Source organism: Beta vulgaris, chromosome 8 (genome assembly GCF_026745355.1).
Source record: "Beta vulgaris subsp. vulgaris cultivar EL10 chromosome 8, EL10.2, whole genome shotgun sequence".
Taxonomy (NCBI): Eukaryota; Viridiplantae; Streptophyta; class Magnoliopsida; order Caryophyllales; family Amaranthaceae; genus Beta; species Beta vulgaris.
In genome coordinates, this window is record NC_079209.1 from 1,309,782 (window position 1) to 1,322,006 (window position 12,225).

At 35.8% G+C, this 12,225-nt stretch overlaps 1 protein-coding gene across 1 annotated transcript; it reads left to right on the forward strand.

Annotated features, from left to right (window-relative positions):
* Positions 1-802: 802 nt before the first annotated feature.
* Positions 803-8,780, forward strand: LOC104900537 (vesicle-associated protein 4-2). The gene is made up of 7 exons (XM_010687968.4): positions 803-1,370; positions 6,468-6,538; positions 6,616-6,697; positions 6,801-6,922; positions 7,946-8,023; positions 8,189-8,308; positions 8,412-8,780. Exons 1-7 carry the CDS (start codon positions 1,133-1,135, stop codon positions 8,469-8,471), a joined length of 771 nt encoding a protein of 256 aa, XP_010686270.1. The 5' UTR covers positions 803-1,132; the 3' UTR covers positions 8,472-8,780.
* The last annotated feature ends 3,445 nt before the right edge of the window (positions 8,781-12,225 follow it).

Below are 12,225 nucleotides of genomic sequence, written 5' to 3' on the forward strand. Positions count from 1 at the left end.
ATTATATCGGTACCTTTTCTTCAAGTACGTTTGTTAACAAAGGTAATACCTTCCCATAATTAAATCAAATTTAAGATTAATATGAATAACTCCAAAATGGATAATATGATTTCCACATCATTCACTTTTCTTATTTTAATGTTTGGTTTTAACCTACTTATGTCCAACTTTTTTAAAACTAATTTTGCCAAATACACATAATGCTTTTCAACTTACACCTACTATCATCAATCAATTAGCTTTCAACTACTCTACCAATTACACTCACTTTGTTATTATTAACTACTTAAATTTGTTCCACACACCTTATAATCTTCATTTTTCTAGTTGACCTCTATGTAATATGAGATGTTTCATTCTAGTTGACCCGACTCTACCAATCCCACTCACCTTGTTATTGTAAACTACTTAAATTTATTTTATACACCTTATAATCTTTGTTTATGTCAATTAGTCAAACTAAACAAGTCAACGCTTGAAAGTAGGAGATATAACACCTAAAGAAACCCCTACTTCCAAGCACAAATAGATAGTAGAATTCAAACTTGTGTGCGTTTTCCACTACCTCCACCAAACAAGTTTGATTCTTTAATTGACCTGTATGATTATATGTAATATTATAAGATGTTTTATTCTAGTTGACCCGTCTTCTTATAAGATAATTTTTCTATCTCACATGACTATTTACCGTTAATATTACTCTTTTTTACTTATAATATGTGTGCCGTAAAGAAACGAGTCAATCCCCATAAGGAGTAAAAGATTTGAAAGCTCTTTATCACTAAAAGAACTGCTCAACTCTCATTGTAATACTAGTCATCTTCCTCCATTTTGGCCCACCACTCCTGAATCCTCTTCCCAAAGTTGAAAAAAAAAGCAGCAAAAGTCTTCTTCCCACCTTCATCATCCTTCATTTTCTCTCTCCTCTAAAGAAAAAAGGCGAAACTTACACTACCCTTTCCAATTTCAAACTCACTTCTCAAAAACCCAAATAAAAAGATCCTAGATTTCCAAATTTATCACCAAAAATAGCATGATTAAGTACTAGTTGAGAAAACCCAAATCATAAAAATTGTTAATTTCGGTGTGTGTTGAATCTGGAATTTTTGGAGTGTTTTTTGATGGTCCAAAAATGGCAATAGCTGAGCAAAGATCTGACGGAGGAGGCAAAAGTTGGGGTCTTTTTAAGCTCCCATTTCGTCAAAATACACCTTCTATTTCATCTTCTGGAATGCATAGTGTTAATCATAACAATGGTGAAGGCTCTAATTCTCAACCTACTACTCCATCTGTTTCTTCCGTTGCTAGATCTTTGCTTCCTACACGACGTCGTCTTCGCCTTGATCCCTCCAACAAGCTTTACTTTCCCTGTAATCTCTCTCTCTCTCTCATTTGACTTCGTTTGTGTAGTTGACTTGACTTTTGTTGTTGTTGTTGTTGTTGTTGTTGTTGTTGTGATCTGACCATTTTGTGAACTGGGTTTTTTGTTAGTTTGATGATCATGAATCTGGGTCATTTATGTTTTTTTATATTAATGGGTTTTGGTTGATTTCTTGTTCAGTTTGTTTCATGGTTGAAGGGTTTTGGTTGATTGATGGAGCTTTTTTTTTTGTTTGTGATTTTGTTAGTATTTGACAATTTTTAGTTGTTTAATGTTAAAGGTTACACATTGTGTGAGTTTAATTCTTAGTGATTTACAAGAATTGTGAAAGTTACATGCTTGAGGTTCATCTCTTAAAGTTGAGTGTACCTGGAATTAGTTTTTGTATGAGTTAATTGTTAAAATATGGAAATGTGGGTGAGGGATTTTCGTACCGTATACTGAGTAGATTAGAAATGGTACATACTTTGATTGTGGGTGTAAAGTATGCTCTCTGCTTGAAGAATTGATAGATTGAGCTGTGCAGGGTTTGTTTCTGCCAAGGATAATGTAGGTGATGACCTTTTGACACCAACCTAACTAAATGATATTAATTATCAAACTGTTTCGACTTTCGAGACACTAACCCTAACCAATTGATCATATGAGTTCATTCAACATTTTTAAATAAAAGGGGTTATTTGTATAGAAACTTTTAGCTTGTTTAGATTTTCAAGAGTTAGTCCAGGTTTTGTAAAATCTCGCCCTTTTCTTTCTTTGTAAATATGAACGTTCTGAAAGTTAGAGCATGTTTTATGCATTTAAAAACTCAATACTAACATGAATTATCTAATTGAATGGGTTAATCAGATTGATTTTTTTAACTAACATTTTACAAGTCTAATTTATCTAACATGTTAGAAATCACGAGCTTATTTCATTTTTGGTCTATGTAGCGTTTCTATGTCGGTTTAGTTTTCGCCATTGCTGCTGCATGGTGAAAGAAATCGAATTGTTATCACTTGAAAAAATTTGCTTGGATGCAATGTCCTGTTAGGTTTAGTTTCGCCTGACGCTCTGACTCTGTTCTTTATATCCTCTGCCTTTTGACTTCTAGAGAGTCCCCCTCAAACTTCCGGAGTTCCTACCCCAGATATGGTAGGATTCACTACGTACTACAACTACAGCCTACAAGCACCTTAATCTTTCACATATCATTTACCAAGGCATGTCTCGTACTTTACAATGACCCTCTTGATCCATTGTTAGGAACTTAGGATGATTTCACATGACTATAGTTGATATCACAACTTTCAATATATAGTGGGGATCTGGGCACTGCACATTGCTTTGCAGAAAGAATGATGCTTTCTCTGTCTGAAGTAATACATGCTTGTCAGAGAAAGCTGTTTCATGTGAGTCATGAATCTGTTATCTTACTTGAAATCTTTAGTTTCTAGTAAGCTGAAAGCCTTTGTATCTCCTTAGTAGCACACAACTACATGGTGAAAAATGGCAAGACTACTGTATAATTAAAGCCTTTTTTTTTTCTTTTCTGTTTAACAAACTCAATCATGCATATTTGCCAATTTGAGATTTATGCGAACGATTGGCACATGTTAGGGAAACGTAGTACATCATGTTTGGATCTTAGGGTACCTTACTTACAATGAGTTGTGGAAGAAGGATGGGGAAGACACCCAATAGTATAAAGTGTAAACAGTAATTTGGTGAAATCATGTTAAGTCCATAACCTTGTTGGGTACTTGGAACACTCAGGTTGGGACAAACTGTAATTTTTTAAAATAAAATTTCTAATGATCGACATAAAAAGCTGGATATTAAGCTTCAAGTTAGTACACTTGTACTAATTCCAGCCGTCTAGAACCTAGCATCAATAAATCAAAAACTATGTTTTTTATTTTTGAAGAATTAATTATTGTTTTAATAAAAGCAAAAATGAATATTAGCAATGGTACGCTAGTACCCCTATTTTTTTTTTTTTTTTTATCTAAGGACTTGTTCTCTCGACCTTTAATGTGTCAAAGTTGAAGATTCACAACATTCTATTTTGTGGAGTTGGCTTGAGGCCCGTCCCTTGAACTATCTTAGGTCCTTTTATGATGCTTGCCTAATACACTTGCATATAGTAATATCTTACCCGTGTATTGGCTCATAAGTTTGGGTACTTTCTTTCGTTGATTATATCAGAAGATTGAAAAGTAAAGCCCCTATGCATGCCCACTAAAATGCTTTTTTTTTTTTTTTTTTTTTAACGTAGTGATGGTGAAGTAGAATACTCATTTCTTGACCATTGACTTCTTTAGTTAAGTTATAACTTTTTTGCATATTTGTTGAGATGTGAGAGTAATAGACAAAATTTCTGGCTTACACAACCTTGTGAATTGTGATAGAGTTTCCAGAGTAGCTTTGCCTTTGACAAAAAATTAAGCTTCATTTGAGGAGTCAGATGTAAAGTGGCCATGAAAACAATGACGAACTAACATAGAGAGGGAAAATGTAAAGGTGATGGTTGAAGTTCTTTAATGTTTCTACAACAACAATAACAACAAAGGCCTTAGTCTCAAATGATCTGGGTTGACTAACATGAACTGTCATGTGAAACCGTCTTGGAAAAGTAAAACATGAAAAGTGAACGAATAGGTGAAAGAGCATAAACAACAAGGTGAAAAAGTGGAGGTGAGGGAAGGGGACAAAATAAAGAGTTGCCCTTTGGTTATGTTTGATTAACTAAAATGAATTAAAGTTTCTCCCATTAGCATGCTAATTTTATCTCTAATTAATTTTTTTTATTTTTTTTGTCTTCCCCTCCATGCTCGCTACCACCACCACTGTTATGCGTTAGTCCAAGACATGTTGGTGGCAAAGTTTGGCTTGTGCTGGACTGATTGCCTTTTCAAATCCCAAAGAATCTAAATTTTGAACTTGGGGGGGGGGGGGGGGGGGGGGGGGGGTGGGGGGGGGGGGGGAGTTGAAGAATATCTTGGGGACTCTTTTATTGGAATATATTGAAGGGAAAGGAGGAAAAGAACCAGCCGATGAAGATAAAGGGAATTATATCCCATGTCCCATTTATCTGCCATTTTTCCTTGTGAGAAGTGGCAGGGATAAAAAGTAGTAGCAAATGGGTTCATTTGTATAATATCTTAACAACTAGTTCTATCTTTGGCCCAAATGAAAACGATTCTAAGGCATTTCACTTGATGAACTTGCAACGTCTGTAAGTTTATGAAAGAGGGGTCACTTGACCCCACTTGGAGGAAAAATAATGAGAAAAAAACATAATTTTTTATGTATAAATATAGATAAAAGTGTTAATTAGTAGTAAAAGGGATCTCACTCAACAAAAAGACCCCGTTCTACATTAATATAATCGTCTCGACTCTCGGGTACTTATGACTAGTGACCCCGTTGCATATAGTTTCTAGGTCCGCCACTAGCTACACCCTTGCTTTTCCGGTTATCCTTATTACCCTTTTTAGTAATCTTTTTCTCTACAATTAGGCCTCTCTACCTTTTCACTTTCCTAAAAACTTGTGCAAAAATTTTTGTTGGAAAATAATTGGGATTTGAGATGACGAAGTACACCTTTATTCTTGAACTTTATTGTTGAAATGTAGTGAAGTATGAACCCAAGTACTCATGTAAAAGATACCCAGTTTAACAATAAAACTTTTAATATAAACCTTAAGTACTTATGTTTTTTTACTATTTCACTGCCTCACTGGAGCACATAAACAATCATACGTTGCTTACTTTCTTCATGCTTTCATGCATTTGCATCGATCTTTCGAGTATATCAGTCTGAAGAAATGTATTGATATGGTCAAACAACTCAATCTTATCTTCTAGTAGGTGTTTGATGTCTTCTGTGGCTTTGTGGTCTAAACAATCTCATCTTAGGCTCCGCTTGGTTTAAAATTTCCAATGGAAAGTGATTTACCATGAGATAATGAAGGAATACTTTTTTGTAGATGAGCTTTTCATTGTTTAGTTCCTTGCGTGGAAATTTAGAAAGAAAAAGTAAAATGGATTGGAAGGGAGAGATCAGATGGGAGAAAGGAAAGAGGGAGGTAAAGATTAAGGAGCCAAATGTGGCCTTCCTTCCTAAAAGGATAGGAAAATGTCGTCCATCCTTGGGAGAGTTAATTTTCCTCCTCGTGGAAAACCATTTTCCACCCATTACAACCAAACAAAGGAAAATGGGAACACCGCTTATCCAGGAAAATGTTTCTACCTAACCAAACACACTCTTAGTCAGGAATAAAATATCAGATGACATATGAGGGAAGCTGATGAGGTACATGATAAACACAACGAAAATAGCACCAACATCGGAGAGAGGTCCTTATGACCACAATTTCATCCTTAACTTGTTTAGACTTGTGGAAAGATGAGTTACAAAGATTTATTGAAGAAGGATACATTGTCGAAAGACAATTGTGGAGGTGGAGGATTACGATGCTTTGAGAGAGAAGATTGAGCTTCTTAGATGGATCGGAATGTCATAATTTATAAAGGCCTTCTGCATGTTTAGCTAGGATTCTGTCTACATGTATTTTAGTCTTGTAGTCAAAATTTTACAGTTTTAGGCTTAGAGGTCCACCACTCAACTAATACTACACTTAAACTTCATCATGGTTTGGTAGTTGACAGGAAAGGGCTAGGATCTTAAGGTGGAGGGGAGAGGTAGCAGAAATGAAAGAGATAGGCTTGTCAGACATATTCTGCCTGGCCTGAGCAGGGCTTGCTGGATCTGGGCAAGGGCCATGTGCTGCCAAAGCTCATTGATGCCCTTCATACAAGAGGAATAGGTGTACATTTGCAGTGCTTCATACCTTTGCTGATTGCTAGCTGGAGAATGACTCAGGGATAGGGATTTTATGGTGGAGCACTGGAGCTAGAGTTAAGCAGAGTGGGAATGAGGGGAGAAAGAGGGGAAGCTAAAATGGAGAAGGAATGTGGCCGCTTCTTTTTCTATATAGACACACTTAATGTGATCGTGAGTATAATATCTATGTTGACATGACTGATGGTGCTCTATTAATTTCTATTAGCTCTAAAGCCCAGCTGTTTTGTCGTTTAGATGAACCTGGTAAGCAGGTCCGGAGTGCAATAAAGATCAAGAATACAAGCAAGTCTCATGTAGCTTTCAAGGTATGTACCTCTGACTACTTTGTTAGGCAGCAATATGTACCTCTTATGCTGTGCTTATTTTTAAATCTTTGCTTCAGTTTCAAACAACTGCACCTAAAAGCTGTTTCATGCGTCCGCCAGGAGCTATTCTTGGCCCTGGTGAGAGCCTCATAGCAACTGGTATGAATCGCTTTGCTCAGACTGTTTCATTTTCTATCATTGCAGCTAGAGTTTCATTGTTTTAAATTATAACAACATTTTTGTTGTACATGGTTTGGTCTAGTTTTCAAGTTTGTGGAGCATCCAGAGAACAATGAAAGACCCTTAGTGGAGCAGAAGAGCAAGGTGAAGTTCAAGATCATGAGCCTAAAGGTGAAAGGACCAATGGACTATGTTCCGGAAATGGTACGTCTATGTTGTTACACAACTAGGATATCATATCTATTTCTTGCAATATATAGCAATTTGAAATTCGTATGGTTGAAAGGCTGGAAGCTGTATTGCCTAGATCTATCACATTGAATGATTTACATCTGGTTTTCCTGTCAGATCAATGGGTTCAAATGAAATGTATATCTACCAACCTCTTCCCCCCCCCCTCCCTCCCCCTCCAAACTTTGGCAGGCTTATCCAAGGAGTTACAAGTATTATTGATTTGATGAACAAGGAATTGTACTGAGTGTCTGCTTTGCAGTCCCTTTTTAAGGTTGTGTGACTGGGGCTGGGGATTTTGATGAACTAGAATTAACTATGAAGATATTGTTCAATAAACGAAGGACTTAGATTTTCTGATGTGCAAATTTGTTATGAACTGGTGTAATGGGGAGGGGTAGTGCTGGCATATTGCAAATTTAGCTGGTTAAGCTTTAGTTAGTTTGAAGAGGAAGTGAGTTGGTTGGAGGAGGGAGAGGGGAAAGAGAATAAGATCCTCGATTAATAGAGGAGATCAGAGAGAAAAATGATGTCGAATTTTATGAGAGTTTCCTTTACAAGCCTCTTGAATGCTTGTGATTATCTTTTTATATTTATGCAGCTCCACTTTATGAACCATATTCACCATCTTCTTCTTTAATTCTGTCCAAGCTATGTCAGTTCATGAACCTTGTGAGCGGGAAGCCTTCTGCCCCAGCTTTATGGGGTGCACTTCTGTCTCATGAAGCTTGTGTCCAGCACCATGCGGTGCACTGCAGGGGCCCTGTCCTTTAAAAACATCTGCTTCTTTGTATGAACATTGTAGAATATCTTAGACTGAATAGGCTGTAGTAAGGCGTCTAATGCCCCTTTGTTCATAGTTATGTGGGATTATGTGGTGTGTAATTATCATTCAGAGTTAGCCTTTCATTTGGACCTTCTTGAATGTTTTTTTGTTGCACTTGTTGTTATCGTGTAATATCGATATTCATTTAGTGGTATATTCTTTTGTTACAGTTTGATGAGCAGAAGGATCAAGTCGCTATAGAGCAGATACTTCGTGTTATTTTTCTAGACGTAGAGCGTCCAAATGCTGTAAGTTCTCTTTTTCATTCATTCTCAAATCTCAGTAGACAGAGCCTGTTCAGCTCTAATTTGTACATAGGAAACGCACAAATATGTTACATTTTCTGCGCAATTGATGCCACAAACAAATGATGTCTCTGAAGCAGTTTTGCATTCATTTTTCTGTTTCTCAAGGCTTTTGAAAAATTAAACCGCCAATTAGCTGAGGCCGAGGCAGAGCTTGAAGCACGCAAGAAGCCTCCAGAGGACAATGGGCCAAAGATCATTGGTGAAGGCCTTGTTATTGATGAATGGGTGAGTTATGATATAAAACATTGTTCCAGGTTCATAAAATTTTTTGCAGTGTTGCGAGTTACACCAACATACTCAATATCTGTCGTGTCATGTGTTCTTTCAGAAGGAGAGAAGAGAGAGATACCTTGCTAAACAGCAGGTTGAAGGGGTGGAATCAACATAAATAACGGTCACCTTTTCCTCCTCATCTGGGCTTGTAACCGAGTAAATCGTTCCACACCCATAGAACTTAAAGTCGCCGCATTTGATCCCACCAAGTATTGTGTATCTCTGGTATCACCTAGGATTGTACTATAAAATGAGATGGTTATTTAGGAAAAAAACATTGTTGTTGAGCACTTGAAAGGCTCTTGTGATTTTGGAAGGGTGTGGAAGCTTCCCTTGCCAAGTTGATTTGTGATTTACTGTAGATAAAAATGTAGTTTGTAAGAATGTGATGAAACTCTATAAATCTCGTCTCTTGTTGTGAACATATTTTGAACTATTTGCTTCATTGATTGCATGATTTCATTCTACTCCTTCCTATACCCCTGTTCAAACTAAATTACGTTCTATGTCTTGTTTGGTTTTAGATACCAGGTATGAGTTGGAGCTTAAGGAAAGTGTGGAGGAAAAATTTGCATAATAGGAAAGATTGTTAAAAAGGGAAGCATAGTTGAGTATTTTTTTGTAGGAAAATTTGATTGTTATAATTTCAATTATGGCTATTTCTCTCATAATAATCCCAACTATGAGTTCTTTCAGAAGAATTCTAACTAATGGTAGCGTCTTTTAAAATTGATCCAATGACCTAAAGAAACTAGTTTAGCACTTCTACAGACTCTTGCAACAAATGGACTTAACCATTCTTTGTTGATCTAACATTATTTGTCATCCTTGCTTCTGAATTACTTGCAACAAATGGACTTTTTCGGTATTCATAAACTTTCTTTTGACTATTTAGTATGATTAATATGTAAGGTTAAAGATTAGTCATGTGAGGATTTTGTTGGATCTGTTTGGATGTATGCTTTCAATTTTTTTTTTTATATATAAATACAACTTATGGATAATAGAAGATTTCAATAGTTAAAGTTGTACACTGGGAGGTAAAAACACTCTTATCGAGAGCGAGGCGTAAAAATTCTAGTGTTGTAAGTAAAAACGGATGTAGTATAGCTGCAAAGATCTTTCGGTCTTTCAATCACTTGCTATACCACTGATAACTTTTTAGTTTTTATGCTCCCTTTATTTTTATTTTATTTAATGGTTCCATTTTGACTGTTCAACTATTTGTGCAATCTTACTTTTACTAACTAAAAAAGTCAAATATTAACATGTAAGATGCTGTTAAATTTGTTTCAATGTATATTTTCTTAATAATAACTTTTTACAAATTTTATGAATAGGTAATTGAAGGAATTATATTAGGGTGATTTATATTTTGTCTTATTCATAAATGGATAAGACTGATCACACTTGAGACATGCAGTTATTTTAGGTAAAAGTATTATATTAGTGACCCCGTCTTATAATTCTTATTATCTTCGATGGTTTAACTTCCACTAGTATACATGTATGGGATGTCCTGACATCCCATGTGGGCCTTACAACTTAATTATTAAGTTTTTATACCTTAAAAAAAGTATGATGTCAAAGCTGCAACTAGATTAACAACATAATAATGCTCAATTTGGTAACATTAAGCCACCATATATAACTTCATAACAGGACAAAAAGTACTTTCGGAATAAAAAATACTCCCTCCATTTCAAAATATAGTATTTGTTTTTATTTTGGGAGTCGAACATCAAAAACTTTGACCAAATACTCTCATTAATATATATATATAAACATATTCATGCGGGGTCTTGTTAGATTCGCTTCAATGTGTACATTTATTATATCAATTTATAATACTTTTTACTAATACAAAATAGAAGATATCATAGGTCAAAGATATGTCTTAAACACTGTGAAAAAGAAACCGGAACTATATTTTGGAACGAGAGAAGTACTATCAAGGTAAACCTCGCTCATGCAGCCACTAGTAATACATGAAACCATCGACTCCAAACCCTGGTTTTTGTATCAAAACAATGTATCTAAACGAGCTTGTACGTCAGACCCACGCTTATCTCATTCATCTCCTCACCTTATAAATATACCTATCCTAAAGTTAGCTGGTCAACTCATACACCTTAGTTTTTTCAAGAATTAAACCAAAATATAACACATTTTAAATGGATTTAAGATCATCCAAATTGTTGAGATTATTGTCAATAATTGATGGTGATGAAAGTGGCATTATTTCAAGTCATGATTTACAGCATCTAAGCAAGAATGAACAAAGAGTTGTTTCATCAGCACCTCATCACATGCAAATTGGTAATTGTAGTAGAGTTTTAGATGGTAAAAAGCAAGTGGATGAGTCTATTAGGCAAGTCATGTTCTTAAATTGTTGGGGACAAGTTTAGAAGTGTGTGTATAAATATATATACTGCTAGTATGGTATTTGGAATTAGCTAGTTGTGACAATATTAATTCGAGTTACATCCTTTAATTTTGTCATATGATCGATGAAGTTTGTATATATGTGTTCTTTGTTCAAAGTGAAACACCATGAATTTTGATGATAGATTCTGTTAATTTTTTTTATATAATAAAATATAGTCATGTGAAAATTTGTTACATTTTTTTTTACAGTACTTTTTAAGTATCGAAATGCATGAATTTTCGTAATTAAAGATATAACTAGTACTTAAATTAGTTTCATCATGAGCTTGTGCATGTAGAAGACGATATGATCGATCATTCTTATTATGGGTTGAAGGACGTATAATGTTTATATCACAATTTATTGCTGACAGAGGAAGGTTTATATTTTCAAGTTGAATTTCATGTTCCATTTTCGGTACCAATTAAGGAGTGTGGGGGAATAGGAAAAGGAAATGTTCACCCTCAAGTACTCTCACTGTGTACATGCTCACCGAGTCCGGATCCTTTAGAATTTTAGTGAAACTCCACAAGGTAGAGTTGTATTTGAGTCATATATTTTAAAATCAATGGATCATATTAGTGGAAGGGAAAGATTTAGAGGTGGATTTTGATGAGATAAAATAGGGGGAATTTTGAAAAGAGAATATATGAGCCATTGATTTTTTATTCAATGGTTGATATTGCTCAAACTCTACTTTGTAGAGTTATTTTACAACTCTAGAGGATCCAGACACCATACTCACCGTACCGTATAACAAATACTATCTACCACAGGTCCACCTTTTGTGGCCCTTTTGCCACCTTAATGTCGAGATCAATTAATGTGATTTTCCGATTTATCCAGAACAAAAGGCAACATTAGTTGCCCTTCTTACTTAAGACACGACTCCGCGGCTAGTTGGCTCAAATAGTCAAATGCTCAATCAATCATGAGAATATATACGCAAGTTGAAGCTATGGAGCTCCATATAGCATTCTGCATGCTTTTGACGTTGTGGAATAAACGAATAGGCCCGATCCTGATTTTTTTGAGCTCTAAGTAAAATAGTAGATCGGAGCCCATAGGCAAATTATTCCAGAATTATACTTACTCTTTTTTGTCAGTTTCAACATTTGTATTAGAGGTGTCAATCTGGGTCACTGGCTGGGTTTGGGTTGACCCAGGCTGGGTCGGAATGATTTGGGTCGGAATAATCTGGGTGACACCGTGTCATGGGTCGGAACTGGGTGGGTCGGGTGAACTTGGGTCGGGTGAAACTGGGTGAGAGGATCTCGGAACTGGGTCGGAAATGGGTCGGGTGAAACTAGGTCGGCCGGTATCTGGGTTGGGTGAATTTGGGTCGGAATGGAATAAGGTGAAGTCGGTCGAAATCGGCTTTCGGAATGACTTGGGTCGGAAGAAATCGGCTTTCGGAATAACTTGGGTCGGAAGAAATCGG

Bases quoted from the DNA above. Each gene is read 5' to 3' on its own strand.
- LOC104900537 (XM_010687968.4), top strand. From the start codon at position 1,133: ATGGCAATAGCTGAGCAAAGATCTGACGGAGGAGGCAAAAGTTGGGGT. The intron at 6,539-6,615 runs GTATGTACCTCT...TCTTTGCTTCAG, and splicing joins AGTCTCATGTAGCTTTCAAG to TTTCAAACAACTGCACCTAA. The intron at 8,309-8,411 runs GTGAGTTATGAT...GTGTTCTTTCAG, and splicing joins GCCTTGTTATTGATGAATGG to AAGGAGAGAAGAGAGAGATA.